This window comes from Dromaius novaehollandiae, chromosome 2 (genome assembly GCF_036370855.1).
Source record: "Dromaius novaehollandiae isolate bDroNov1 chromosome 2, bDroNov1.hap1, whole genome shotgun sequence".
Lineage (NCBI taxonomy): Eukaryota > Metazoa > Chordata > Aves > Casuariiformes > Dromaiidae > Dromaius > Dromaius novaehollandiae.
In genome coordinates this window covers 42024742-42050400 of record NC_088099.1, presented here as the reverse complement: position 1 = coordinate 42050400, position 25659 = coordinate 42024742, and the positions used below count along the sequence as shown (strand labels likewise).

The 25659-nt window shown below is 35.7% G+C and overlaps 1 protein-coding gene across 4 annotated transcripts in view; it reads right to left on the bottom strand.

Annotated features, from left to right (window-relative positions):
• Positions 1–8471: 8471 nt before the first annotated feature.
• Positions 8472–25659, bottom strand: part of SNX13 (sorting nexin 13) — an 83756-nt gene continuing 66568 nt past the window's right edge. For all 4 annotated transcript variants that reach the window (XM_064506336.1, XM_064506337.1, XM_026105028.2 and 1 more), the window contains 7 exons: positions 24998–25108; positions 23475–23636; positions 22258–22329; positions 19579–19724; positions 17655–17723; positions 16351–16463; positions 8472–15828 (listed from right to left, as the gene is read on the bottom strand). In XM_064506336.1, the coding sequence (XP_064362406.1) occupies positions 15581–15828; positions 16351–16463; positions 17655–17723; positions 19579–19724; positions 22258–22329; positions 23475–23636; positions 24998–25108 (921 nt within the window). In that variant the 3' untranslated portion in view covers positions 8472–15580. The remainder of the gene's footprint in view (positions 15829–16350; positions 16464–17654; positions 17724–19578; positions 19725–22257; positions 22330–23474; positions 23637–24997; positions 25109–25659) is intronic.

Genomic DNA, 25659 nt, shown 5'->3' with positions numbered 1-25659 from the left:
ATCGTCACATATCAGGGACTATAAGTAAAGTGGATGTCAGCAATACAGACCTTTATCATTTGGCAGATGGATCTCCTGGATTGCACTTCAGAGATTAGGAAGAAACTGCCATGGGCATGCTTACGTCTCTTGACCATGCTGAGGTGCCCCTCAGCTGCAGCAGAAGTAGACAGACTTCACTTGGGCACCCAAATCTTTATTCCAGACTTGCTTGAAGAAACATGTCTTGTATATAGAGAAATACGTCTAAGAGGATTATAAAGCAGTACAGCTGGGACATTCATTTTTTGAAAAAAGTCTAGAGCAAATTGAATTTTTTTTAATACCATACACAAAAACTTTGCAAATCAGACACTTCAGACTTTATTATAAGATCTCTCTGCAGTTTAATTGTTCACATCACATTTAACACTTCTATAGGCTCTGGGAGACTGTATGGACTAGGCACTCTGAAACAGCAAAGGGTTAAATGCAGGGAAGTGATAATGGTCTAAATTAAAAATATGGTCTTTGTGACATCACTCTGAAGAGATAAGATCGTACTTGTCAAAGCTATGAAAAAAGAGTGCTACAATAATCTAGATGATGATAGGCTTGACGTGAGTTAACTTTCAAGCTTCAAGCATCAACTGACTCTGGCAAGAGCGACTTTTCTAAAACTTCCTCATGGTCAGCGTGTACAGGCTAAGACTAACTAAAAAAAAAAAATCAAAACTTGAAGACTAAAATTTTTATTCCTCTCAAATATCATTCTTACATCCACATGATACCTACAGAATGAGAGTAACATTTAAATATATGTTCGCTCTCTCACTCACCATGATCTTTAGACACATGGCATCATGAAATTGAACAAGAAGAGCAGAAGGGACAGACTGGCTGAAGCTAAATATGACCTTTGGACACTCCTAATGCAAACAGGACTATTGTCTTTGAGCAAAGAAATGAGCTGTAATATTCTTAGAGCTTCCTTGCACCATCCACATGACCTGGCAGAAGGGAGAGCTCAGCCACAACTCCCATCCAGGCGTTGCCCTTTCCACCTACGAGACCCTGTGTCTGGTGCCTGCTCTGTGGACACCATCTGCAACCAGGGAGTGGATTGACTAGAATTGCTTCTAAATTAAATGTTTCTCAATACTTTCCCATAAAGTCATAAAAAAACCTTCATGCATCTCTTCAGTGTAGTAGTAATGATCTGTTTTCAGAAATACGTTTTGAATCTAACTTAAATCAAAGACAACTGCTAATACTCACTCTTTTGGACAACTCCTGTAAAGGAAAAGAAGCAATATCATTTAACAAAGAGAATATACTACTGCACTGGGCTTTCCCCAGAGTAAAAGTGCAAAACTTAATAGCAGCAGGGATATCCTTGAAATAATAGCAGCAAACTAGTAATAGCGATGATGAGCTTTGCAAGCTTAGCAAAGACTTTGCAAGCTTATCAGGATGGAAATACCCTGAACTAACAGGTTTCAGTGGTAGTCAGAACTGATAATTTAGATTAACTTCTGAAGAACAAACTAACAAACTATTTAATAATATGCAACACTATATTCAAACTTCGTAATCTTTATAAATTCACAGAGCTGACAAAAGACAGGAAACACTGGCTCAGACAGAACAGGGCTAGGCAGTTTTCTTCTTTCTTGACCTAAAACACTCAGATCCTCTACAAAGGGAAACTCTGGAGATAACACTTGCTTCTGCATCTTGCAAATTTATGATCTTTCTATCTATTAATTTTGCCAAACAGCCCACATCTTATTTTGGAAGATAACTGTGACAGAGAGGAAGGATTAAGCTATCATAGCCTGAGGTCCAAGAAACTAAATTTGCCACTTCTTTGAACGTCACTTTGGGACTGCCTTAAACTTTTCTGGGCCATGGGGGTGGAATGCTGGATTTCTCCAGACCTGCTGCTTTCTCTGTGCCTGCGCATGGGAGTGAAGGAGATTGCAGCCCTTACACGTGGTGCCTTTTAACAGTACAACTGCCGGGCAGCCTACCCTTCTGCAAATACCATTAGGAACTCTCCTGTTTAAAAAAAACAAACCTAAATCAACATTAGCATTGCAATTATTGCAAAACTGTTGAATGGGCCACTTTGTTACCGAAAGTCCTCTTTAATCCCAAAACAACATAGTTAGGATGGGAAAGACTTTTTAAAGGTATTTGAAATATGCATACTCCATTTCAGATCCAGAGAATCAAGTTACCAGCTTGTAAGTGAGATAAGGCAGCGAGAGCGCTGAGACCCCGTGCGTCCATGGGACTGGGGTAATTTGCCTGGCTCGGTCCTTGGGCCAAGCTAAGCCCCTGGTAACGCCAGCTGGAACGTGTGTGCTATAGTCCTGGACAGCTGGGAGGAGAAAAGGCCAGTCACAAATTAAATTAAGAGGTGTAATACACTGTGAGAAGAAAAACAAATTGAGATTGTGAAAACAGGTGCCAACTGATATTTACTCAATACTCAGTCACACTTTCCTTTCTCTATATGTGATTAGCAGCTAAGCCGAATCAGGATAGATTTCATGCTTCTGTGACCTTCCCGAACCCCCATATAGAAAAAGAAAAAACACCTGTAGCTAGAATTTTTTTCCAAGAGGGTAGAAGTGCCCAACTACTGTGGAGTTGGTTTGGCAAGACTGATACACTCACCAAAATTAATAATAATAATAATAATAATAATAATAATAATAATAATAATTCTGTCATTTGGTTTTCTCTGAGAAGACTTTACTAAATCTTCACATAAAGTAAAAAGGTAAAAGCTCAAGGTAAAAAAGATAAATGACATGTATCAAAAAAATAACAAAATGATAGGATGGTAAATATTTAGAAATACAATTAATGGTCTAAATATAATGGGGTAAAAACTCTTAGCATACACCTCAGGCACCTTTCCACAATATCTCTGAAATAGCCGCTTTGACTTTCCTGAGCTCTCTGTTAAATCAAACTCCTTTAATAAGAATTTCTTTCTTTGCACAAGAATGACTTCAGCATGGCACAGATGTAACCAGTCTAGGTGTAAACCAGCTAGCTAATAAACCAGCACAGAGAGGGAGCAGTGCATTAAGGAAGTCAGATAAGTTAAGTTACCCTACCTAAAAGCAGCATAAATCTATGGCCTAAAACTTAGGCGTTTGGGTGACTGCAGCTGGATCAAATTTAATTTTTTTTTTTTTCTTGAAACTAGTTGGGGCAATAAGCAGCACTAAACACAATGTTTTAAAGTAGCGTCAGGATGGTATCCTAATGGATTTAGTTATCTGCAGCACTCAAGTCTGTCTTAATAGTTGCATTCTGGAGCATAAACTGAAACCCATGAGCCCAATCCTACAGTTCTTGGGAACCACTGCAGTGAAGCGAAATAGGCTTAGTCATTCCCCACAGAGCCACAGGCTCCTTCTGTGCCTCTGCAAAAGCAGGGCTGTGATTTCATATCAGCTTCATTCGGAGCCCCATGAAAGAGAGGATTTAGGTGAGAGGAAGCAGGAGGAGGTTACTGTCACCCCGATATGCCAATGGAGGAATGATGTTTAGGCAGAGTGTAAGACAGCTATAGCTGGTCCACAATGTAACACGAAACAGAATTGCTCTCCCATTGCTTGGGAAGCCTCTCAAAGAGAGCTGTGGGAGCAGCTGCATCGAAGTCCTCACCAGAGCACTGAAGCTCCTGCTAAAGACCACAAAGTGGAGCCTGCAGGCACATGGGCATTTGTATAGGCAGCCTGCTCCGGGAAAGGTGGGTCACAGGAGATTTGTCAGATCTTCCCTACTCAGTGCAGATTTCACACAACTGGGACCTCGTGCTTCTCTCCAAGTGGGGAAATTATTGCACAGTTGGAGCAAATCAATCTGCAAAAAACTGATCTCTTCTCTCGCTCTGATTCAGATGCCAAGGAGGTCCCTGACAAAAACAAAACTAACAAAACCCCCCAACTTCTGGGAGGATGACATATTTTAGAAGTTATGCCAAGTCTGCCTGCTAAAGCCTGGACAACCTCCATATATATTCCCAACCCCAATAACTTCACAAAAGACCGTGTTTTGAAACAAAAGCATCTATAGATGTGTTAGGTAGGATCTGTGGCCACGGAGTACCTTTCAAAGCAGGTGTTGCCCTCTTTCCCCAAAATACCAGAATTTCAGAGCAAATGGCTGCTGTTGCTTGCCAGCTGCTGTTCAGGGACACACCCTGCCCACCCTCGGCTCGCAGAGCCTATTCCGTTCCATGCCGCAGGGCTCAGCAACACGCTCACTCCTGCCCCCCAAACACGAACCAACCCCAAACATGCTCCCGGGTACAGATCACAAAAGCTTCAGGGAAAAATACTTAACGTGCTACCTTTCATTCAGTTTTAAAAACTCTGAGTTTTGTTAGATATCATGAAGTTTGGGGGACTTTTATAAACAGAGAAGCAGTTTATTAACCAGGCTGCTGCTGCGTGCCTTCACATCTCTCAGCTTTGAACAGTCCCTGCAGCTGAACAGATGATGGCAAGCATGTACCAGAAGAGCGCTTGATGAAAATGTCAGGGGTCTTACAAATAGTTCACATTCTCTGGCCTTCAGTTTCATGATCATTATCATAATAAATTTTTTTTTTTGCTTATTCCTTGCACACCTGCTGTGCATCAGTTTTTCTTCATTACAACTATGCCACCTCATGCACCGCTCATACTGACATATACAATCACCTTTTTCTGACTAAAAAGATTTTAGGCACTATTCGTCTATCATACACAGATAAACACAAAACAAAAAAAACACAGAACATAAAATGCTTTGTAAGGAAAGGGGAATGTGGATGTGGAACATGGTTCAGGATTAGGTTAAATGAGAACAGAGTTCTGGAACTTGCTGTTATGAAGTTTTGGATCAAAATTCAGAAATATTTCTTAAATATTTGTGTTCGTCTCATATGACCAACTGTTTTTGTGAAACACCAGCAACAAATCAAGCCAACTGACAAGCTCCTTAAATTTTGAAGCCATAACCCATAACCTAAACACTGTTCAGGGAGTGAGAGGAAGGGAGGAAGAAGGGATGTAGAGCCAAGTACTCCACTGCCTGATGTCTTTTTTAACCTCTGCAATTCAGAGGGGGTCACATTAGGAGTTTCAGCTCCTGTATCCCACTTCTTCCAAACTGCTCTCGGTGACTTCACTGCCTATCTACAACTACCTTACTGCACGTGTCATTCCACCCTTACACTTGGGGAATGCAAACTCCTTCTAAGTAAATTTGCTTTCAGAAGCATAATGCTCTGCTCGTGCTTACAACAAACATGTCTGAGGAATAAGCAATAGTTAAATATTGACTATACAACTGAAACAAAGAGAATTTCAAATGATATTTTATCTAGTTTCAGTGTACTTGGAACTGTTTAAATATCTTTTGTAAGCTTAGTTTAACAAAAAACAGTATCTCTTACATGTTCCAAGACTACTGAACAGTTACCACAGCAAAACCTACTAAACACAAACGAGACTAGAAATATCTGCTTTGCTTCATACACAATTAAAATAAAAGACTTTTTTTTCCTTTTTTTTTCCCAAACATGACATGTTACACTAAGCAAACATAGAAAATCTCAGGTAATGATCCCTGCAAGTTTTTCACAATAGGTATTCTGTGAATTAACATGACATAACAGATGCAGCAGGCTATTACTATTAGCAATAGAATTTATCTGGTATGTGGAACTGTTAACAATAAAGAGAAGCTTCTTCTAAGTTAAATTGCTTCAGGCCCATAAGAGGCAGACCCAGAGATAAAACTCCCAAATGCAATGCATTTCTTAATTAACATATGAAGGAACTGCTAGCACACAGAGGGCAAAAGCATGCATGGCCAGATCAGCTTTGAAGACAGTAAAATTAAGATTTCATTGCACAGCATTTTGTCATCAACTTCAGTTAGCCAAGATTTCATTCTGTGTCCTTACCTGCATTTATAATGAAAAGACATTCTTTGCTTTTAACATCTCAGGTTCCTTACTCTCTTTCTGGCAAGGTATTCTTCATGCTCTGAACGTCTGTAATTCCACAAAATACAATTTATTGTTCACATCTTCTCTACAGACACAACCTCTCTACTTTATACCTAGTTCAATGCTCTTTAAGAAATGCATGGATCCACAGCACCATTTACCATAGGGTATTTCTGTTGTCCATACTTCAAGAGCAAGTTCATGGAAAACTTTCCAAGTATCTGGAAACTCACAATGTCACTGAAAAAGACATACGAGTGTATTCTAGCCATTTTTTTTAAACCATTCCTGATGTTAGAAGTTGTTTTTCACAGCAGCAGCAAAGATGCATAATTTCTTAATGATTTAATTATACATGTGCACAAAATACAGCTGTCTCTCCCTTCTCTAAAGGCTCCAAGAATGAACAAGTAAAATCTGCCAGAAACTGCTGTTGCATATTTTGCTTTCATTATTCTTAAAACAAGAATGAATTTTCAAGCTATACCTCTATGAAGATGTACATAATTAGAATTAGCTTAAGAGTAGTAGTAACCAGGAGAGATTCTGAACTTTGACGGCTTGCAGGTCCCAACAAAAGAACTGCTGAATGTAGTTTTTACAGCAAGCAACATATGGATTTTAGATTTTGGTGGTAAAAATCAGTGGAAGGGTAAAAAAATCCTCTCCCTGTCCTGGTGTAAGCTACAAGCACAGAAACATCCCTATGATGGAGGCACTCTACAAGGATCTAACATTGCCAAAGGCAAGAAGATGTGAGAAAAAGTAACAGGGTATTTGCTGATGGGAGGAAAAAAAGGAGGGGGGCAAAAATTACTCAGAGAAAAGCATAGGTAGATGTGGCAATTATTAGTGGTGGTACCTCATTTTTATCTTTTGATGAAAAGACAGTCATTTACTAGCTGAGCTGACTGGCCAACAGAGATTTGATTTTAACTAATTTTTTGATGTGGTCAATAAAAGCAGTTTTAAAGTCATTGCCTGTGTGGCATGCAAATATGCATGTGGCATATTTGGAGGGTAACTCTCACAGTCTGTGAAACTACCTGAACAGTTCATGGGAGAGGAAATGGGAGGTTTTTTGTAGAACAGTATTTTTCTGATGTGAAGTGTTTAATGTGGAAGGTTTAAGTGTCAGAAAAACACACAGTGTGCGAGAGAAGCACAAGAAGCTTAGACCAAAAAAACAAACCAAACCAAAAAAACTCCAAATGCAACCAACCAAAGGAAAAAAAAAACATAGACCAGTGAAGGAATGGCCATTCATGAACTTAAAAGTTTAGTTATCTACAGTCTTATTTGTTTTAGTGATGTGAAAGATTAAAGTGTTTTTTGTTTGAGCTTCCAAAATAATTCAGAAGTTGAGGTATCTTGACCCATCTCAAATTTGTTTTTTTTCTGCAGTGCTTTAGTTTCAGTTTATTCTCTTCAAGTTAATGGAAGCCCTGAGAATATTGTACTTCTCATATTGTTACTAGATACTAAAAAGTTTTACTGTGTTTGACAAAACGGCTTAAGGAGCCCATGATGAGAGCACATACCTTTCATTTCAGTAAACCTTCACTTGACTGATAGCATAAAAATCAATGATCAGTACAATCGTTTTTGATTAAAATAATTAAAAAAGTTAAAAGATAGCTCCTTACGGATTCTTATAAATTCTAGTCCAAAATGCTAAAATAAAGGGGTTCTGATGACCACAAAAATGGATTTTATTCTACGCATTAAGAAAAATCAGGATAAAGATTTTTAAACATAGACAGCTGAAGTTATGTAACCATCATTTTACTTCTATATGAATTATCAATCCAGTACTATTAACTATGGATTTAGGATCCTACATCTAAGCATTTTTCTTTAAGCACCTGCCCCAGATCACATCAATACTATAATTGTCTGATATCATCATAAAAATCTGCTTATTTACAAAGCCAATGGGGAAAAATGTGTTTTGGGGGTAACTTTCCTTTATAATGTTGGGAGCATTGTCAGATGGATGTCTTTTAATCTGATATAATAGCACTTCTGTATCTGCTAAGAACAAGAGTGTAGGAGACAGCATTGGTATAGAGCTCTATTCCTTCCACCTAATCAAATCATGAGTCCTTATGTCACCCGCAGTGGAGCCCGTCCTTATTGTTTAGCTTTTCTCTTTGCATAAAGGACATTAGCAAAATGGACAGAATGTCTGGGCAGAGCATGGTCTAGCAGGATGAGAACCCTGGGCTCACTGATACTGCTTCATCTTTTGTTACGCAAGTTTGCAAGAGTAGCTCCTGTTCTTTTTTTGCCCCTCAAAGAGGGCACTCTGCAGGAAGCCACATCCTAGATCTGCATTAGAAGCTTCAACTAATAATGTTGATAGAACTTAGCCAATGGAATTCAGCCATACTTCTATGCCATTTTATTTTTTCTCCAAAAATACCCTGAGTTAGAAATGTTTCCTCAAGAATGCATTCTCAAAACATGGCAGAAACGACACTGCTCCTTTATTAAGTCAAACGAACACATATGCAGTACAGCTGACTCCTACAATGCCATTTTTGTTGCAAACTGTCCAAGATCAATCCACTAAGATTTTTATAATTAGAATAGCTGAGAGATAAAACAAAGCAAAAAAAATTGTATAACTGCAGTAAAAAGCTACAATTTGTACAGATTCTACTTGTATTACAGCAATTTCCAGTATTATGCAGTAGTCTCAATTCAACATGCTAAATATGGTATAGAGAAGTTGACATATTCCATTTTGATTACAAGACAAACAATTATAAGATTAACTGTGGAAAACAGTTTTATGTATGAGTTCTACAAATTGTAGTGAATTAGATTTTAAAGGCCAGTTGGAATTCTAATGAGCTAGCAAATTATGTATTGTTTCAACCAGAGCTCAACCAATACTGGCAGCTATAGCACAGAAAGAAAAAAGTAGTTTTCATACAAGTTTAGAGATTCAAATTCTTGACAGTGACATCTCTTTACATGCCCCTTTAATTGCTTTGTTGGTGGTGGCTTAGATACACAAAATATTTTCTCTCTCCCATCCCAAACAATTAGAAACACTTTGAGGCATGCTTTCCTGTCCAGTACACACCTGCACTCTAGTCCATACAAACTAGTTTTAATCTGTTACAATAACGTGTTATGATTACCGTGCAATGGATTCATCTAGTGTTTGCATCATAGTACAGCCTTTGCCATAATAAAAATCTTGCCATATAAAATACCATAATACCAAAAATTTAACCAAAAAAAAAAAACAAGTGGTTGCCCAAGTCATTTTATTTATTTATTGTTAATTAATTACTGGGTTAACTGGAAAGAATAACATTTAACACTCTGCATAGCACCATCCATGCATTTTACTGTCCTCGGTACAGTTGACCCAAAGAGTCCATCTAAACAAACAGCCCTTTACTAATATTGCTACACCTCCTATAGCTCAAAGAAAAACATCTTCTAGAGACTACATTCTTGGTAATATCAGTAGTGTTGACAGAAAAGACTAGGAAGGATTCTATAGCAAGTAGAGCAGTCAACAGAATTATTTCTAACTGCTCAGGTATTTCAAAAAGTTCCTTTACTAGTAAGAGCCCATATCTTGGTTCTAAAGAATCACAGAGAGTTGAGAAAGCATTTTCTACACAGTCAGTAAAACCCACATTTTTGCAGGCTGCATTTATTGCATTTATTAGCAGAATTGTTAGAATATTCAACATTTAAAAGGCATTTAATACAACTGTACACTGGAAGCCTCTACATCACTTACAACCTACACATAAGGAAAGTATCTTTAGGTTCCTATTTACATATGCAATATATAGGAGAATTTAGGCCTGTTTCCTTTATGTGGCAATGTGAAAAGTCAGAAATTGATGAATTCCAAAGTGAAGGACATTTTAGTTTCACTTTGCTGACATGATTAACCAAGAGAGAAGGCAGCTCCTACCCTTTTCTCCCCAAAATGGCTCTTTTGCTTTTACATTAGGTATAAGCAGGCCTGGTTTACTTTGCCTGCAAAATGACTTTAGGGAACACTGGGAAGCTAATGATTTAAATCAGCACAGATAATATAAAATTGATATGTGAAATTTTCAGTCAAAGGAAAAGATGTGAAACCAATTTTAAAACAGACTATAAAGCAACATTTCATATGAAGTTCTTGAAACTTAGAAGGAAAATGTTTTCTTTCATAAATTCTAACTTCACCTTCAGCTGAAAAGAAACCTGTAGCTTGCTAGTTTGTGATGAATTCTGCAAAAAGGTGTCTAAGAAGCTTTGTACTTATCTCAATACTGAATGCCTATTTTAATGTGGAAAAAAAAACCAGGAAAATTTTCTTTCAATTTCTGTCCATTTTGCAAATGAAGTAACTGAAGCACTTGCACAAACTTCTTTAACATGTTCCTAATGAAAAAAAGAGTGCTCCTAACACTCACAATCTTATTAATCCCTCTCATTTAAAATTCCAGGATTTTAATAATTGAGAATTTCATAAGCATTTCTTGATTTAATTTAGAATTAGAATGTTTTTCATCTCCTGTTGAGAAAATTCAGAAAGTGATCCAAACACAAAGATTTAAATGACTGCTAAGAACTCATTTCTAAAACTTACGATACGAACAAGTCAGTTTTCGAAAGCTAAATTCTTTTCCCCCAGTAGCTCTTGACTGTCAATAGCTTATGTATAATCTAGGTCAATACTCAAACCTAAGCTCAGAATTAACTTATTTGCTATTCTAATTCTAAAATGTCAAATAAGAATTCCAGTTAGCTCTTTCTGAATTGGGTATCAAATAAACTGACTTACGCAGATTTTTTCAATCTCAGCATGCCACAGTAATTTAAAGAGACACTGTATAGGAAACAGGTATTTGAGATACTTCAGTACAAAAGTATTTGAACACATTGACGGCGGGGGAGGGAAACTGCAGTGGCACAGATGTTTCATGAAAGTGTTTCATGAAAATAAAGCTTAATTTGTTTTGAAATATTTAGTAAAAATGGACTGTTTTCATTACATAAGTTGCTTTCCTCCAAGAGCTAAAACATGAGGTTTATAGTTGAGTTATATGTCAGTGTAGATGGATGTTGGCTGCTTAACATTAGAAAAGCTTTAGCAACCCCCACTCTTTTATTAGACATCAAAAACAACATGAACCAGACAATGTGCTAGAGTGGACAGTTCGGTCACAGGCATTTATTATTCTCATTCAGCGAATGCAGATAATGTTAAAAACTTCTGGACAAATTTATCATGGAGTAAACTTCTTGCCATGAAATTATCCCAGGACGAGTGTAACAGCCCCAACAAATAAAATTTGCAATAAACTAATAAAATCCCTGAAATGTATCTATATCTTGTAGCAAAAGCATTTAAGTTAGTGAAAATAGTAAACATTCTACCCTAGAATAAGAGAACTAACATCTCTACAACTCAAGACATCTTTTTGATCAATGTGAAACAGCTGGAGTAAATGTACCAAGGGCAACAATTGTGCTCCCATGGTATACCCAGCTGTGGCTGGGGGAGGGAAAAAAAAAGAAAAAAGGAAAAAGAAAAAAGAGAAGAAAAGTAAAAAGAAAAGAAAACAAAAACCAGGGGAAAAAAGACAAAAAATAAAAATTATAAAAAACCACACCATAGAAGTCTACAGTTTCTGCACATAGCCTTCTAAAATATAAGACACTATGCAAACACTGATAGAAAATTTTCTGTTGAAGGAAAATTTTTGCATCCTCTACCCTCAGAATTGCTTCCTCAAAACTATTGTTGCAAATGTAATAAAAATATTCCTAGTAACTAATACTTAGTAATCAGTTTATATGACTAAATCAAGCCCTAGTTAACATTATACCAATAACCAGTTTTCTGAATTTGTGGAAGAGAATGGAAAAAACTCGTGCAAGGCCAAATGTCTCATTTAGTCAAAATTAAATTCTAAGTCCAAGTTTTAAGTCTTCTATTTCTTACAGTAATACTCCAGGAAGAAAAATAAATATAAACTTGTTTCAAGTAACAAGTTCTATTTCCCCACATGTCAAAGTGGAACACTCTGGCCTCAAAAGAAAAGGTGTCATTCATTTGTTAAAAGCAAAACTAGTCTAAAAAGTGTTTAAAACCAAGGAATGATTTTTTCTGATGGCACTAACAGCAATATTTACCTGTACTGATATTTTCCCAGACTTAAGGAACATACATCTGCTAGTGAGAGCTACTTTAAAAAACGAATAACAGTTAAAGACTCATAATAATCCTGTTAATACTTTATTAGTGTATTTTTTTTTAGCTTTCTATTGGACAAAACATAAATGCAAACTCCAAATAAAAATTCAGAGTCTCTGCCATTCAGTAGAAGTGACCATGGCAGCCTGTTTCATGTTCATTCTTCATTAAGGAAAAGAAAAGGAGAGGGAAGGGAGGGGAAAAGCATCAATAGAACAATTAGGCACACAGCTGACACTTACTGTACAATGATATGCACAAGTAACTTATAACAGCTATATTCATGAGATGTGCTCTTTAGATTTTTCCCTTGTAATATATGAGCTATGCTCAGATGAGCAAAGACCATTCAGAACAAGGGAATTAACAAGGAGTAACAAATAAGACTTTTAAAACAAGTCCTTAAATAAACTAATGCAACAACAGAATGCAAAATTGTTCAGCTGAGAAAACATTTTTAACCTAAATCTCAAAACATTAAAAATTCGTTTATTTTACAGTTATTCAAATACACATGCATTAAATGAAAATATTGCACAAAATTAAAATTTAGATTGTGGAATTCATATATTTTTTATTTTGGTACACATTCTGGTAGCACTTAAAATTTACTGTTTAGTTCTAGCAAACACCAGCAGCACAAGCTTGAGGATGAACCAAATGAAATATTCAATTGCTCATTTTCTCTAAAAATAATTAAGGCTAAAACAAGCGCATTTGTTGACAATGGCGCAATATTCAGTGGCCAGTCACAGCACCCAAAGGCCAGAAGATACATCCAGACAGTTTAAGTGCTGTATATTAACATTCAGTTTTGGAGACTTTATAGGATAATGGACCGCACAGGTTAACACGGTGGATATTTTAAATGGGCAACATGTAAACCATTTAAATAAAGATACATACGAACTTTTAACAAAAAAAAGTATTCATTTCTGACAGTTCTTGCCAACAGGCACCAACGAATTAGGAAGCCACGTTCTGTAATGAAATACAGAACTTCAATACATATATACATATACACACATGTATATACGTGTGTGTATAAGTATACATATGCAATAAATTCATTAAGTAAAATTCCTTTAATAAACATTTTGAATTATGTTCAGTTCACATTCCTAGAGATATTATTTTATTTTTGTACAGAAATGTACCAGGTAACTAAAAGAAAATACCAAATTTCCACATGACCACTATTCTCTTGAAATTTATCATGGTACCTATAGATAGATAAGAGGTTCCACAGATTTAACAAAACAATATTTTAACTTTCCATTTTCATATTGCATAACAAATTTTGTGATTTAAAAGACATAAATAAGATTTGGTAGGATCAATGATATATTTACTATATCACCAAGAACAGCTGCTGAATGATCTTTTATCAGTCAGATGTCAAGTATGCTACAGCACCCTGACCTTAGAGGAAGATACAGGCATGTAAACAACAGGAACTGGCTATGTTGGTTACTTCATGCAGGAACTCAAGAAATGTGTTAATTTCAACAGCACTTAATCATCACACTTCTACAGAACCTGCAGAGAGAAAGGGGCAGAGAGTCTTACACATTTACCGACTTGTCTTCCTGGAAATCATAAAAGGCAGGGATTTAATTTACAGTCTTTAGTTCTGTGATAAAGAAAAAACAAGTGCACTTGAGCCCATGCATACTGTATGAGAATGTTAACAATACAATATGATCATCAATAAGTAGTATAAGAGGCTACATTGCATGAATAGAGTCCATGAGAAAAAATTATCTATGCATAGGATTCAGTCAATTTAACCAGGTCCCATTTTGAGGGCCTTCTGTCTTCACCTCTTAGAACACTTGCATAAAATAAAAGGCCTATATTTCTCCCTCACGTAAAAGGATCATTTGTTCCCATTTAGACAAAAATCACTATAAGGATTCTTGATCAATAGTTAAATCTTAGATGATGTTTAGCATTCAGAAGGAGAAAAAAAAAGGACTCTATAGGATTACTTTCTATTCTCTTGGATAGTAGTGCTCATAAACAATTGGGGACTATGCAAAAGAAAACACAAACTGAGATGTACTGTGGCCAAACAGGATTATTCAGTTTGACATAATTATTCTTAACTGGACATAAATTCTCTGATGAAACTAAACAGATGGATGTGGGGCTTTGATGTCAAAATTTTATTAAAATTTTACACTATGCAAAAAATAAAAAAGATTATTTAAAAAAATATTGTAGTTTTATCTCCTTTTTATTTTCATATATACACTGAGATGCATTCAGGAATTTCCAAATGTTTGCATATGACTTTAATGAAATCTTGTATCTGCGAGGAACCAACTAATTCTAACATTTTTCCATATGAGGCTTAGACACTAAAAGGTAAGGAATCTTTAAATTAAGTAGGATAGTCTTCTACACCCAAAAGATTTTCAGATTTTAGCAGGGAGTTGTGTGTAGACTGTTTCTTAGTGCAATTTCCTCATCTTCTAACGTGATGTCTATCCTCTTTGAAACAGGTCCCCCCCTTCCTTCTACAACGATCAAATTGACATATCTTCAAATACACCAACTGAACGTGACTATGATGCCCCTTCTCCACTGAAGTTACATGCAAAATGTATGTCAGGTGCTATAAGAGCAGAATATGGCCCTTAAAGCTACAGAATAATCAAAATAAAGATTTTTACTGCATCTCTGCCTTTCATTACTAAAACTCCCAAAAGATCTAATGTTAGTTTATTTTTCAAAATACAAAAGGTGAAGTTAATGTGATATAAAAGCCACATTATCTCAACCTTTCTTTAATAAATGTACTTTTGTGATGGAAGGTATCCTATACCTCCCCTTCCCCCGAATCTGCTATTCCAGAGACTGCTTTTCCTGTTAGCGCAGCCTTTAAAGGAATGTTAAATAAGACGTACAGAACCTCAACAGTCATAATGTAGAACAACCCCACCTAATTCTCACACATTGCACTATCTCCCAGTGCCAAAACATCCTTTTCCTCCATTATATTCACTGCAGTTGTGCTTTACTCAAACAGTCTGGCACTTTTCGTTGCTGGCAAAACATCGACTCAGGAGCAGAAGGAACCAACATTCTTACATAATGGACCAGTATTCTTCTCAATGTTTCATAAAGATGCACCAAATCATTTAAGACACACAAACCCTTGTGGTAGTGGTTGAATTACAGGTGAAGATGAGAAGATCCACAGGTCTTACAGATGCATTAATAATCTAATATGTGACACTAAGAGACTGGTGCAGAAATAACAGCATGTGAGTTTGAAGCCCCAGAGCATCTGCCCAAGTAATTAGTCCAGGACAAACATACACCAGCTTAATAGGTTTGGAGTGTCACCTCTTCTGTAAGGAAGGCGCTTGAGTAGAATGTAGTCTCTGCTTATACCTCTGCATCTGCTTTGACCGTGAATGCAGTTTGTTGAAGAGCTCATGAAACTTGTTTTGTGGAAATAAGGTTTCTAGGAATCTCTCCAGAAACACATAAACCATTCTCTTGTTCAGTTGACTGTGCTGGAACATTTCAAAGACCCGAAGAATGCCTTTTCGTGTCGTCTCAGCACCTATGATGTGCTTCAGTTCATCTAAAAAATGATAATTACACAGAAGTTAAATTAAACTTCTACCTCTGGGTTAACAGTAAACAAATTGAATGTTAAGTCTTTCAATTTGCTCAGAGTTTTTTCTTCCTAATTATGTAACTTAGAATTTAAAGTTACACTGCCTCTACTGTACATAGCGCAGCTAAGCTAAAAAATTAGCAGGAAGACAACAGGAAGAATCTCTGAAAGTTACTTCACTTTTGTGCCATGTATGTGAAATTTTACAGTGAAATCACCCTGTGCTAGAATACATGTATTTCATATACAAAACTTAAATCCTCGAGTGAAACTAAATACAGAGCTGGTTCTAAGAAGATTGCAGTTGCAGTATCAAACTATACGTAAAAATCTTCAATGCTTTAATAATTAAAAACCTTTTATTTAAATGTAGTTCATAAGTCAACATTTCCTCTCAATATTTCAACATTCAACAAGAATACCGATGTTAATTCCAGCCACAATATATGGTAGGGATTATTTGGCTTCAATTCCAAACTCACTTACCTGGCATTACCTCCAGTAACTTAGTTTTCCCTGCTACTCTTGTTCGCATTCTAATAGCTTTGTCTCTCCGTGGAACAGTCTCTGCTAAAATGCCATTGGGCCAAAAAGCATCTCTGTAATAAAAGCAAATCTGTCAAAATACATTAAAATTTTATCAAGAATTCATGAAAGGCTCTTTCTAATCCCTCAAAGCTATTTCGTAAAATTATATTAGAAAGTAATTTGTATACAACCTAACAAACATTTCAAATATTAGAGGAGGAAAAAGAAAGAGAAAAGAAAATCACAACGAAGTAGTAAAATACACTCAGTATATTACTGGTTACTGTATGCTACTTTTTCCTTGCATTTTAAGTACAAGAATCAGATGAAAAAAATTTTAAGGAAGTGTTACGCACCAATCTGCTTCCAAAAACATCCAAGCACTAAATATTTGTTACACAAAATATGTTTTTTCTTTTTTTTTTTTTAATCACTTTCTATTGCCACAGAGACCATAGGCTTAGGTGTATTAACTGCTTCATTAGCAAGTTATATTGATGAAAGTTGCATTATCTGTAAACAATCTAAAGCTGAATGAAGTAGTTTCAGTGTAGTATACAGCCATGCAAAATATATACCTCCGTCTGAAAAGCTATTTCACTTTAGTGAGTGACATTCTTCTTCTGAGTAAGATGCACACATTTTTGTTCACGGTTTTATTAAAGAATGACTGAATGTCCAGTGAAGTATGACCCTTTGGCAACTAGATCATCCTACTTCATACCTTACATCTCATCCCCTTTAAATAAATAAATAAATGTTCTTGCTCAACAAGTATCACAGAAGCCATTAAGTCTTTTCGGAGAGGGAACGACGTAATCAACGGATTACTCTAGTCATAGAGTCTTCACCACTTTCAAACTCAGAGCTCAGTTCAGTCGTTACATTTGCCCATGTAGGCAATATGTATTAACTTAGAGCTAGGTTTTATAGTAATAGTGATCGTTTGCCCTCTAGCACAAGGAATGCACATGGCTTCCTGTAAACAAGCCACTTCATCCACTAATATGGTGAAACTCAGCACTTCTGCAACTACTACAGCACTTCAGGACTGGCTAAAAAACCACCACCACCACCTTTTCAGGAAGACAAACCCAAAGTTCTTATTTTTCTTAAGACACTTAAAAAGCATGGTCTGCTCCTCACTGGAATTCTGTTCAGTAACAATAATTTTCTCACGTAAGAACAACAGAAAGGATACACAGACATTAGACATCAACTGACAAGTATATCATATTTAACACCTATCAGAAAAGACATACCTGAAGCGCTTCACTGCATCTGCTACTTGTTCAGGAGATGTCATCCAGTCAACATGATCAACTATTTTTCTAAAAATCAAAGCAGCAGGTCAGCGGTGTCTCTCATTTTATTGTGAAAAAAGAGAACAAATAAGCATAGCATTTTACAGAGTATTCTAGGGGAAACTAATATTTCAGCTTTTCTCCAACTCTGTAAGTAGGTTCTATAAAACTGCACGCTAGGAAGGCAAACACTGAGATTGAGTCTCAAGAAAAAAAAATAAGCTCACTGGTCTCTCTTCTTTGAAGACTTCTAAAGCTAAGATTTGAAGCCTTCTTCAAGAAGCCTGAGGAGACTCCTAAAGCTTGTATTTAATATTTGAGCAAGTGTAAGACTACTAAACAGGCTGGAAAACAAGAGTTGCATCTCACATGAGCATTGTAAGTTTGTTTTGCTTGTAGAGCTCTCCACAAATTCAATGGGCAAAAGTTTTGCTTCTGTACTGGGTAGCACAGAACTTAACTAAAGAGCTGAATTATTGTACTTATGCAGGTAATTACTTCATAATCTTAAACACAGATATGGACTGACCATAAACTTTGATTTCCATTCATCAACAAATACACATGGCTCAATATCCAAAACTAATATGTTTACGGAAACAAAACAAACATCTGCATGTCACCATAATCCCAGGACCATTTTCCTAAACACTATTTGAATCTAGTTTTCTAAGCGATAGGAGAAGAGATTTTGCTGCACAATGACATTAAACCTACAGGATCTGCTAGAACAAGGTCTGACTGCTAGAGCAACTGAACCAGAGGAACCTGGGAACAGTAAATAGTACCAAGTCTAGAAGCAATGTAGTCCTGCACTTAAGTCACTGCAATAAGAAAGCAGTACAATGTACACATATTCAGCTAGTAATACTACAGCCTGAATACAACAAACAATGTTCAGAAAGTCATTCAATAGAGTGGCAAGCTTTTGGAAGCACAATTCTCCAAGTAAGTGCTTGCCACTTGTCATCTGGCCTCTAGGAAGGTTTGCATCTGAAACAGAGCCAGTGCTGTTGTTATTACATGGCTGCATCACAACTGGCACCACAAGAACTGCCAGATGTATGCTGGTGAAGGGGAAAAGTTAATGCTACAATGAGGAACTTCTTGAAGCAAGCATTGAGAAGCTATTGTTCACCTCACAGAAAGTAACAGCTTTAGATTCACTGCACTAAACCAAAGTGACAATCTAGTGCCGCTCCTGTTTCTAGAACATCTTTTGTTCTTTATTTACATTTCAGAAACAAACAATTAGAAGAGAAAACCTGGAGATAATGAATTTCTAAGCTAGGGGCAAGAAAGGTGACATTTAGTACTACTAATTTGCATTGCATATGGATGAGAATGGATGTGTGTTGATTCATGGAGATATATAATAATGAAGGGCAGAATGAGCATTGTAACAATGCCTTCCCTTTCCCCCTCCATCTTTTAACGTTTGCAGCATAGGAATTAAATATAAATATAGTACACCCAGTCTGATAGTGCTAGTGTCTCACTTTTAGCACCAAACAGATGTAATCAGGAATCGTGAAGGAAGTAATAAACAGTATTAACAGCAAAAAGGATTATGTAAAATATAGGGCAAAAAGCACAGACAGCATCAGCATTAAGTTGTTTTCACAGAAATGTGAACTCTTGTAAATTTGTGAAAGGTATTGTGGAAGTTCTCTAGCATACAAGTACTGCAGGAATTTCTGTTTTGGCAGTATTTTGTGGTTATGTCTATTTTCCACCACATTTGTATTTGGATTATCGATCCTCTGTAAAGGGGGAAGCATACAAAGTTACAACAGCATAATTTAATAGTACCAAAAAGGATTTCTAGACACTGCCTACATAACATCACTCACTCAAAAGTTCTACATAAGAAAAACAGTACCTATTAATTGTGTCACCGTATGTTGCCCTAATAAGTTGCTGAAGCAGATTTTTTATATTTCTTCTTAACCACTGATTTCTTTCCTTTAAATCAAAGACTTCATCCATAAGGAGCAGCATTACTCTCAGTGGAATATTGTCATCCACCTGATCAAGTGAACAAAAATATAATCAGTAAACTTTTATTTCAGTTCAGGAAAGCTATGCTTCTACGTAGCTACTTCACAGTTTGAATGCTTCAGTATAAGCACAACAGTGATAGAAACATTTTGCTCTAGGTGTTTACTATAGTATGAAGTCTTCCATACATCTTCTATAACATGACTAATAGCAGATAAACTAGGCTTAAATCCATTGAATTTTAAAAATGACACTTAAAGAGAAACAGTTACTTCACCAAAGCTGAGCAAAGTTAACACAAGCGAATACTTTGTAAAGAGAGAGCCTGTCCAACTTCCTCCTTAGGTAGTAGCGCTCCCAAGCACTGCTCTTGAGACAGCTTTTCTTTGGTACCTTTTCTTATGGAAGCAATGCTGCCAAATTCAGCAGTGGGATGTCATTTTTAGGCCATTCTATAAACCACTTTTTATGTAGAATTCACTTAAATTTGTGCTTTTGTGACTGCAGATTAAGAAAAGCATCATCATTTTATTATTTAGTAAAAGAAGTTACATAGATTATTGGTTTACAAACAAACAACTTTAACAGAAATCCCAAAACACGTAATGATATGAAATAATTGCAGTAACTGTCAACATTCATATTATTTTAAAAATACTAAAATATGAGGGAGCGTTTACTCAGTGTTGTAGTATGACAACATCAGATTTTTGTGTTTGATATTATTTATTTTTTCTTTTATAGAAACAACAGTAGCTTCATATCCAACTTATGGCACATGCTTATATACAAAAATACAAGTTTACACATTGTCAAACTACTGGGGGTGGGGAAAATAGCATTTTTTTTTTTTTGAGAGAGCTGTATTGCACAAGAGACCACAGTTTGTTTATCTAAAAATATAAAATGCATATGTTGTGATTATTTAAATTTTATACTCACTGCTAAAAATTCATAGAATATCAAGTTAGAACCACAAACTTATTAAATCCTCGGCAAAATTCATTAGGACTGAATACACTTTCTCTCTGTTTTTGGATTGCAATTTTTACATTCTAAGCATAAGATTCAGTGTTTTGTTTTATATTTTAAAATCTGATGTGGCTGTACCTGGGAGAGTAGTTTCAGCAGCTAATGTAACTGTGCTCATTTTACTCTTGTTTGCATTATACTGGTAATGTTACCATGGAAAAAATAACAAGAACTCACAGCTGCATAGACTTTTTGAGGGTAGACGACATAAGTACATCTATCTTCAGAGTGAGTTTATAGGGCCAGAACTGTCATTTTAAATGCATACACAAATTATGTTCCTGGTACAACCAGAACACAGACAGGGGATTCATAATTCAGTTGGAGATTTAATAGGGCTATACACTGCCTATGTAGCATTGCTTCCCAAAGGTTAAGAAACAAGAAACGTAAAATTCTGTTCAACGAGCTGGTGTAATTTTGCCTGACTAAGTTGTGAACAACATACCTTAAAATAGCAGCTCACAGTTGAAAGGTTACAAAACATCATTTTCAAGTGTTTCTGAGAGATAGATTTCAATATTACTTTGAAGCTAAAAAGCTGCAATCAAGAATTCTGGGTTCTATTGATTTTACAAAAGATCAATGAAATATTTATGGAAAAGCTGTTCATGTACTTAACCTATATTATTTTGTTTTGCCTGTGAAAAACAAGAAGCTTCAGCAGTTTGAAGATACACATTTGTAATAAACAATTTACAGACACATAGTCTGATATATGGAAAAACAATGGTAAAAGAAAAACAGTAGAACTCACATTCTACATTGTTCAAGCAAAAAGACATTTACCAAGCCATCATAGCAGTTATGCACAGGCAGACAAACTGGAATGCTTTGATGTGACCAAAAGAAATGTGAAGTGCAGAACAGGTGCAGATTTATGACCATAGCAAACTGCATATAATCACTGGTAATCTTATGGCCTTTCTGTCCTAGTTAAGGATAAAAGGTTTTTTTTCAATTGTGTTCACATATATGATCAATGTTTCGGTCAAACCAGTAGCAAAATACCATAGCTTATGAGAACATCAAGAGCTTAAACTTCATTTTCAGGTTTCTAGTATTACTCATTTATGCATTTTAGGCATCCACATAATGCAGGTTTATTATTTAGAAACATATTTCAAAGTTTTTTCTATAAAAACATATCAAACTACTTCTGACCTATTACACCAACGTTACCTAAAAAGTTACCTCAAAAATAAGATTCCATAAAGTGCTGCTGACATTCTGGCCCCACACTATCTTTGAATGGACATCAGTAGGAAGAAGGGGTGGGGGAAAAATCCCACAGAAACAGTAGTACATACACTGTAAGTTACTGTACTATTGTGCAAACCATTTCCATACTAAAACAGATGCTAAGTTTCAGAAGGAACTATATCAATTTCCTAAAAAAATTAAATACTGTTTGTAAGTGCCTAGTATAGTATCAGAAAACAAGAAATAAGTAGCTTAACACAGAATAAGCAAATCACTAATTTGGTTTTAGAGGAGTCATCTTTGAAAGGACATGAGTCAGACTCACGTTGTCATCAATTGGTGCTGCAACACGGCAATGTTCAGGATCTGAATAGGTTTTCTGGATCAGAGGAGGCACCTATAATGAAAAAAAGTAATGCTTAAAAGGGAAAAAAATACTGTAGAATGCCAATAAATCAGATCAATTTTCATAACCAATTTCATTATGAAAACCAAAACCAAACATTTAGTCAAAAGTAAGTCACATGCTACAGGAGATAAATATACAGTACTCATTCTCTCTTCCAGCAGATCAAGTCTGCACATATTCTCCTATAGCAATCAAAGTTATAAACACCCTTAAAACAATCCACATGCGTATTTAAGCCAAAATTCAAAAACTGTACCAAAGCAGGAAGCAAAATTGAGAATTTTATCCTTTGTTTTCCAAAGTGCCTAGTATTTCAATTGAAAAATATCTATAAATCCACATGGGACTGATATTTCTTCTAGAACTTAACTCCTGCCTAGCTACGGATTTATCAATAAGTATAACTGCAGATAGATTGTTACCCACACAACAGCAAAGGTACTAGCAATGAGAAAGTCCAGACCCAATCATTTTCTCTCCAAAATAACTGTTTTCCAAAGAAAGCCCAAGATTCATTCTTCCCCTTTATGGTTTAAGCATTAACTCATCTCTGTTACTGTTCTACATCTACTGCATATAACTGTTTTGCTAATACGAAATGCAGCAATTCCTGACCAGAGGAGCTTATGCTCATACTTACATACAAAAAGAAGAGGGCAAGGGAAAGGCAGGTAAGAGGGATGTGTTAGGAAGACTATTACTTTCACAGAACTTCTAGGTAGCATGCCTTGCTATCACTCTTCATTTTTTTAAGGTGTTATATTTAAGAATATATTAGATAAGAAAAGATAACAGCAGTAGATGGCCGGAGAGGCAGAAAGAAAATTGAGTTAAAAACAGAATTCAGCATGGAATAAGCAGAGAAGAGGTTATCTCCTAATGCTGAGTTTCAAGATTCATGCTTCATCTTTTAATGTGTTACTTAATAGCAAAGAGCACTCCACGTTTGAAGTATGATGACTGCTGAACCTTATGACAAAGGTGTAGGTATAAAACTTTTTGCTTTGCTATCTAGTGACTTGACTTCACTATATTATATTCTTGACTCTTCATCATAATATACAACATAAGTTTAAATGTGGTGATAGCTAGCCTCTTAGTAATTCACTAGTACGTATTGAATATTTTCTTACCTTGAAAAATGATTGCTTTATGTCTTGTCCCAATCTTTCTGACATTTTACCCATGTTGTCTGACATTTTAGTCATTCCCTCTGCCAGGCTGTCAGGGAGAGACTTGACTGCATTTGATACATTTCTCATAGAATTACGCAGTGGGTTTACAAATGTGTCCATCTGAAGGGGAAGATGTTTAACCAGAATTGTATAACCTATGAGGACACTAGTATATTGATACACTATCAGAAGTATCACACTGTTCTAGTGGACAATAATACAAACAACAACACTTATTGCTTAAGTTCATTACAGAATGCAGAGAAGTTTCAGCTTCACTTTCACTTATATTTCTCTTTCCTTAAATCCCTACTGTAAAACTGTTGACATCTTTCAAGAGATCTTTTTCCTGGTTCATTTCCATTTTCAGTCTCTTGGCTTTTATTAGCTTGAATTTTCTCCTTTTCCTGCCATTTAATGAACTTTCTCCTCTCCAAGCCTACTTTTTCCAGATGTGTTTCATTTCTTGCTTTCAACTTATCTCCTTTGAAACATGCCTCTTTCACAGCATCAGAGTACTACATTTCACTATCATGGCAAGTACCAGGCATAAAACAAACAAACAAAAAGTAGTTCCATAAAGTGTTACAATTTTTTCTTTCAGTATATACTTTAAATTCAGTCCAGAGGCATATATTCTAATATAACGCTGTTACAAAGGTAAGAGTGTGAAGAACCCAATAAAGTTGGAAAGCAAATCTTATTCAGTCATTACATAAACTCCGATAAACCTAAAACAAGAGGATTTTTTACTCTGTTTCAGTGTTCAATGTTTAAGGAACATAGCTAGAACAATCTGAAGCAACTATATAGTTGCAGATGCTTACTATATAAAAATCACTAGAGGTTAGAAATAACTATAAGAATCTATAAGAATCTGCAAAGCAGCTGCCCACATGGACTGGTCAACTGAAGAAAGAATTATTTGTTTTAAAAAAGAGTTCTGGTGCATAACAAAAAGGATGCACAGCTCAGATGCCTGTATTTGACCAATAGCTCTGAACATTTACAATGGCTAAATAACAGCAGCTTTTGAAGCGAAATGCATTTCCTCTGTTGGGCTGAAGAGCAGAGAGCATGGTAATAGCAGCAAATATAGAGTAAAGAATTGAAAAAGAAATTAGAAGGAATGAGACTACAAAAAAATATCACAGATGTTTTTGACAGAAAGTAACTTGCAATGTACGCGCTTTTTAAAAGGCTTAGTGCATTATACAGAGTCTGATTTGAAAGTTTTACTTCTTTGTCACACAAATAAATGTACCTGCTATAAAAATGGTAAAATTTTTGGTTCTATTTCTTCTCATTTTCTGAGACGTTTTGTCATTCCCTCACACAACAGTAATGCAACTCACTTGCAAGCTGTTTTGTAAAGTGCTATATAGCTGTTAAATATCACTTCATAACCACCGTGTTCAATGCAATCATTACACTAATAAATGCTCCACTCAAGTTTTATAGATATTGCATAACATTCTTACCTTCCGTGCAAAATCTCCTTTCCCTTTGCTGTAGGCTTTATTCTCCAGGAAGTCATACACATAATGGGCTAAAGCTGGAGAAGCTTTCATCATTTCAGGATTTAACAAAAGCTGAGTAAAAGAAGTTTTAAGTCACTTTTAATAAAGAGAATAATGAAGAAGGCCATACCATGCACTTCATCAGAAGTTTATCATGCACAATCAAAATTTATATATCTATACAAAGACACTGCATCTTGTAATGTATTTTCTCATTCATTCTCTAAATTTTATTAAAGCATTACACTATTCCAAGGGTGGAAATAACTTGCTGCTTCATCATCACCTGTAATTTTAACAAATATGTTAATTATAACCGCATGCAGAAAAGTACACATCTTTATGACCACTCAAACAGCTTCTAAAACTCACCAGCATAAAACAGCAGTAACTAAAATATATACATATACTGCTATAAAAAAAGCACTTATCTCACAAATGAAAAATGTTAATATGCTCTAAAAAGAGCAGCTTTCATATCACAATAGTTTATTCAGTTTCATTATTTCTAAATAAAATTCTTAAGACAGTATCTGTAAAGTCTGTTTACATGTCCATCAAGTCAGTCAGTACACTTTAGCACTAAATGCCTGAGAAATTACTACAAAATGAAAGAAGAGAAT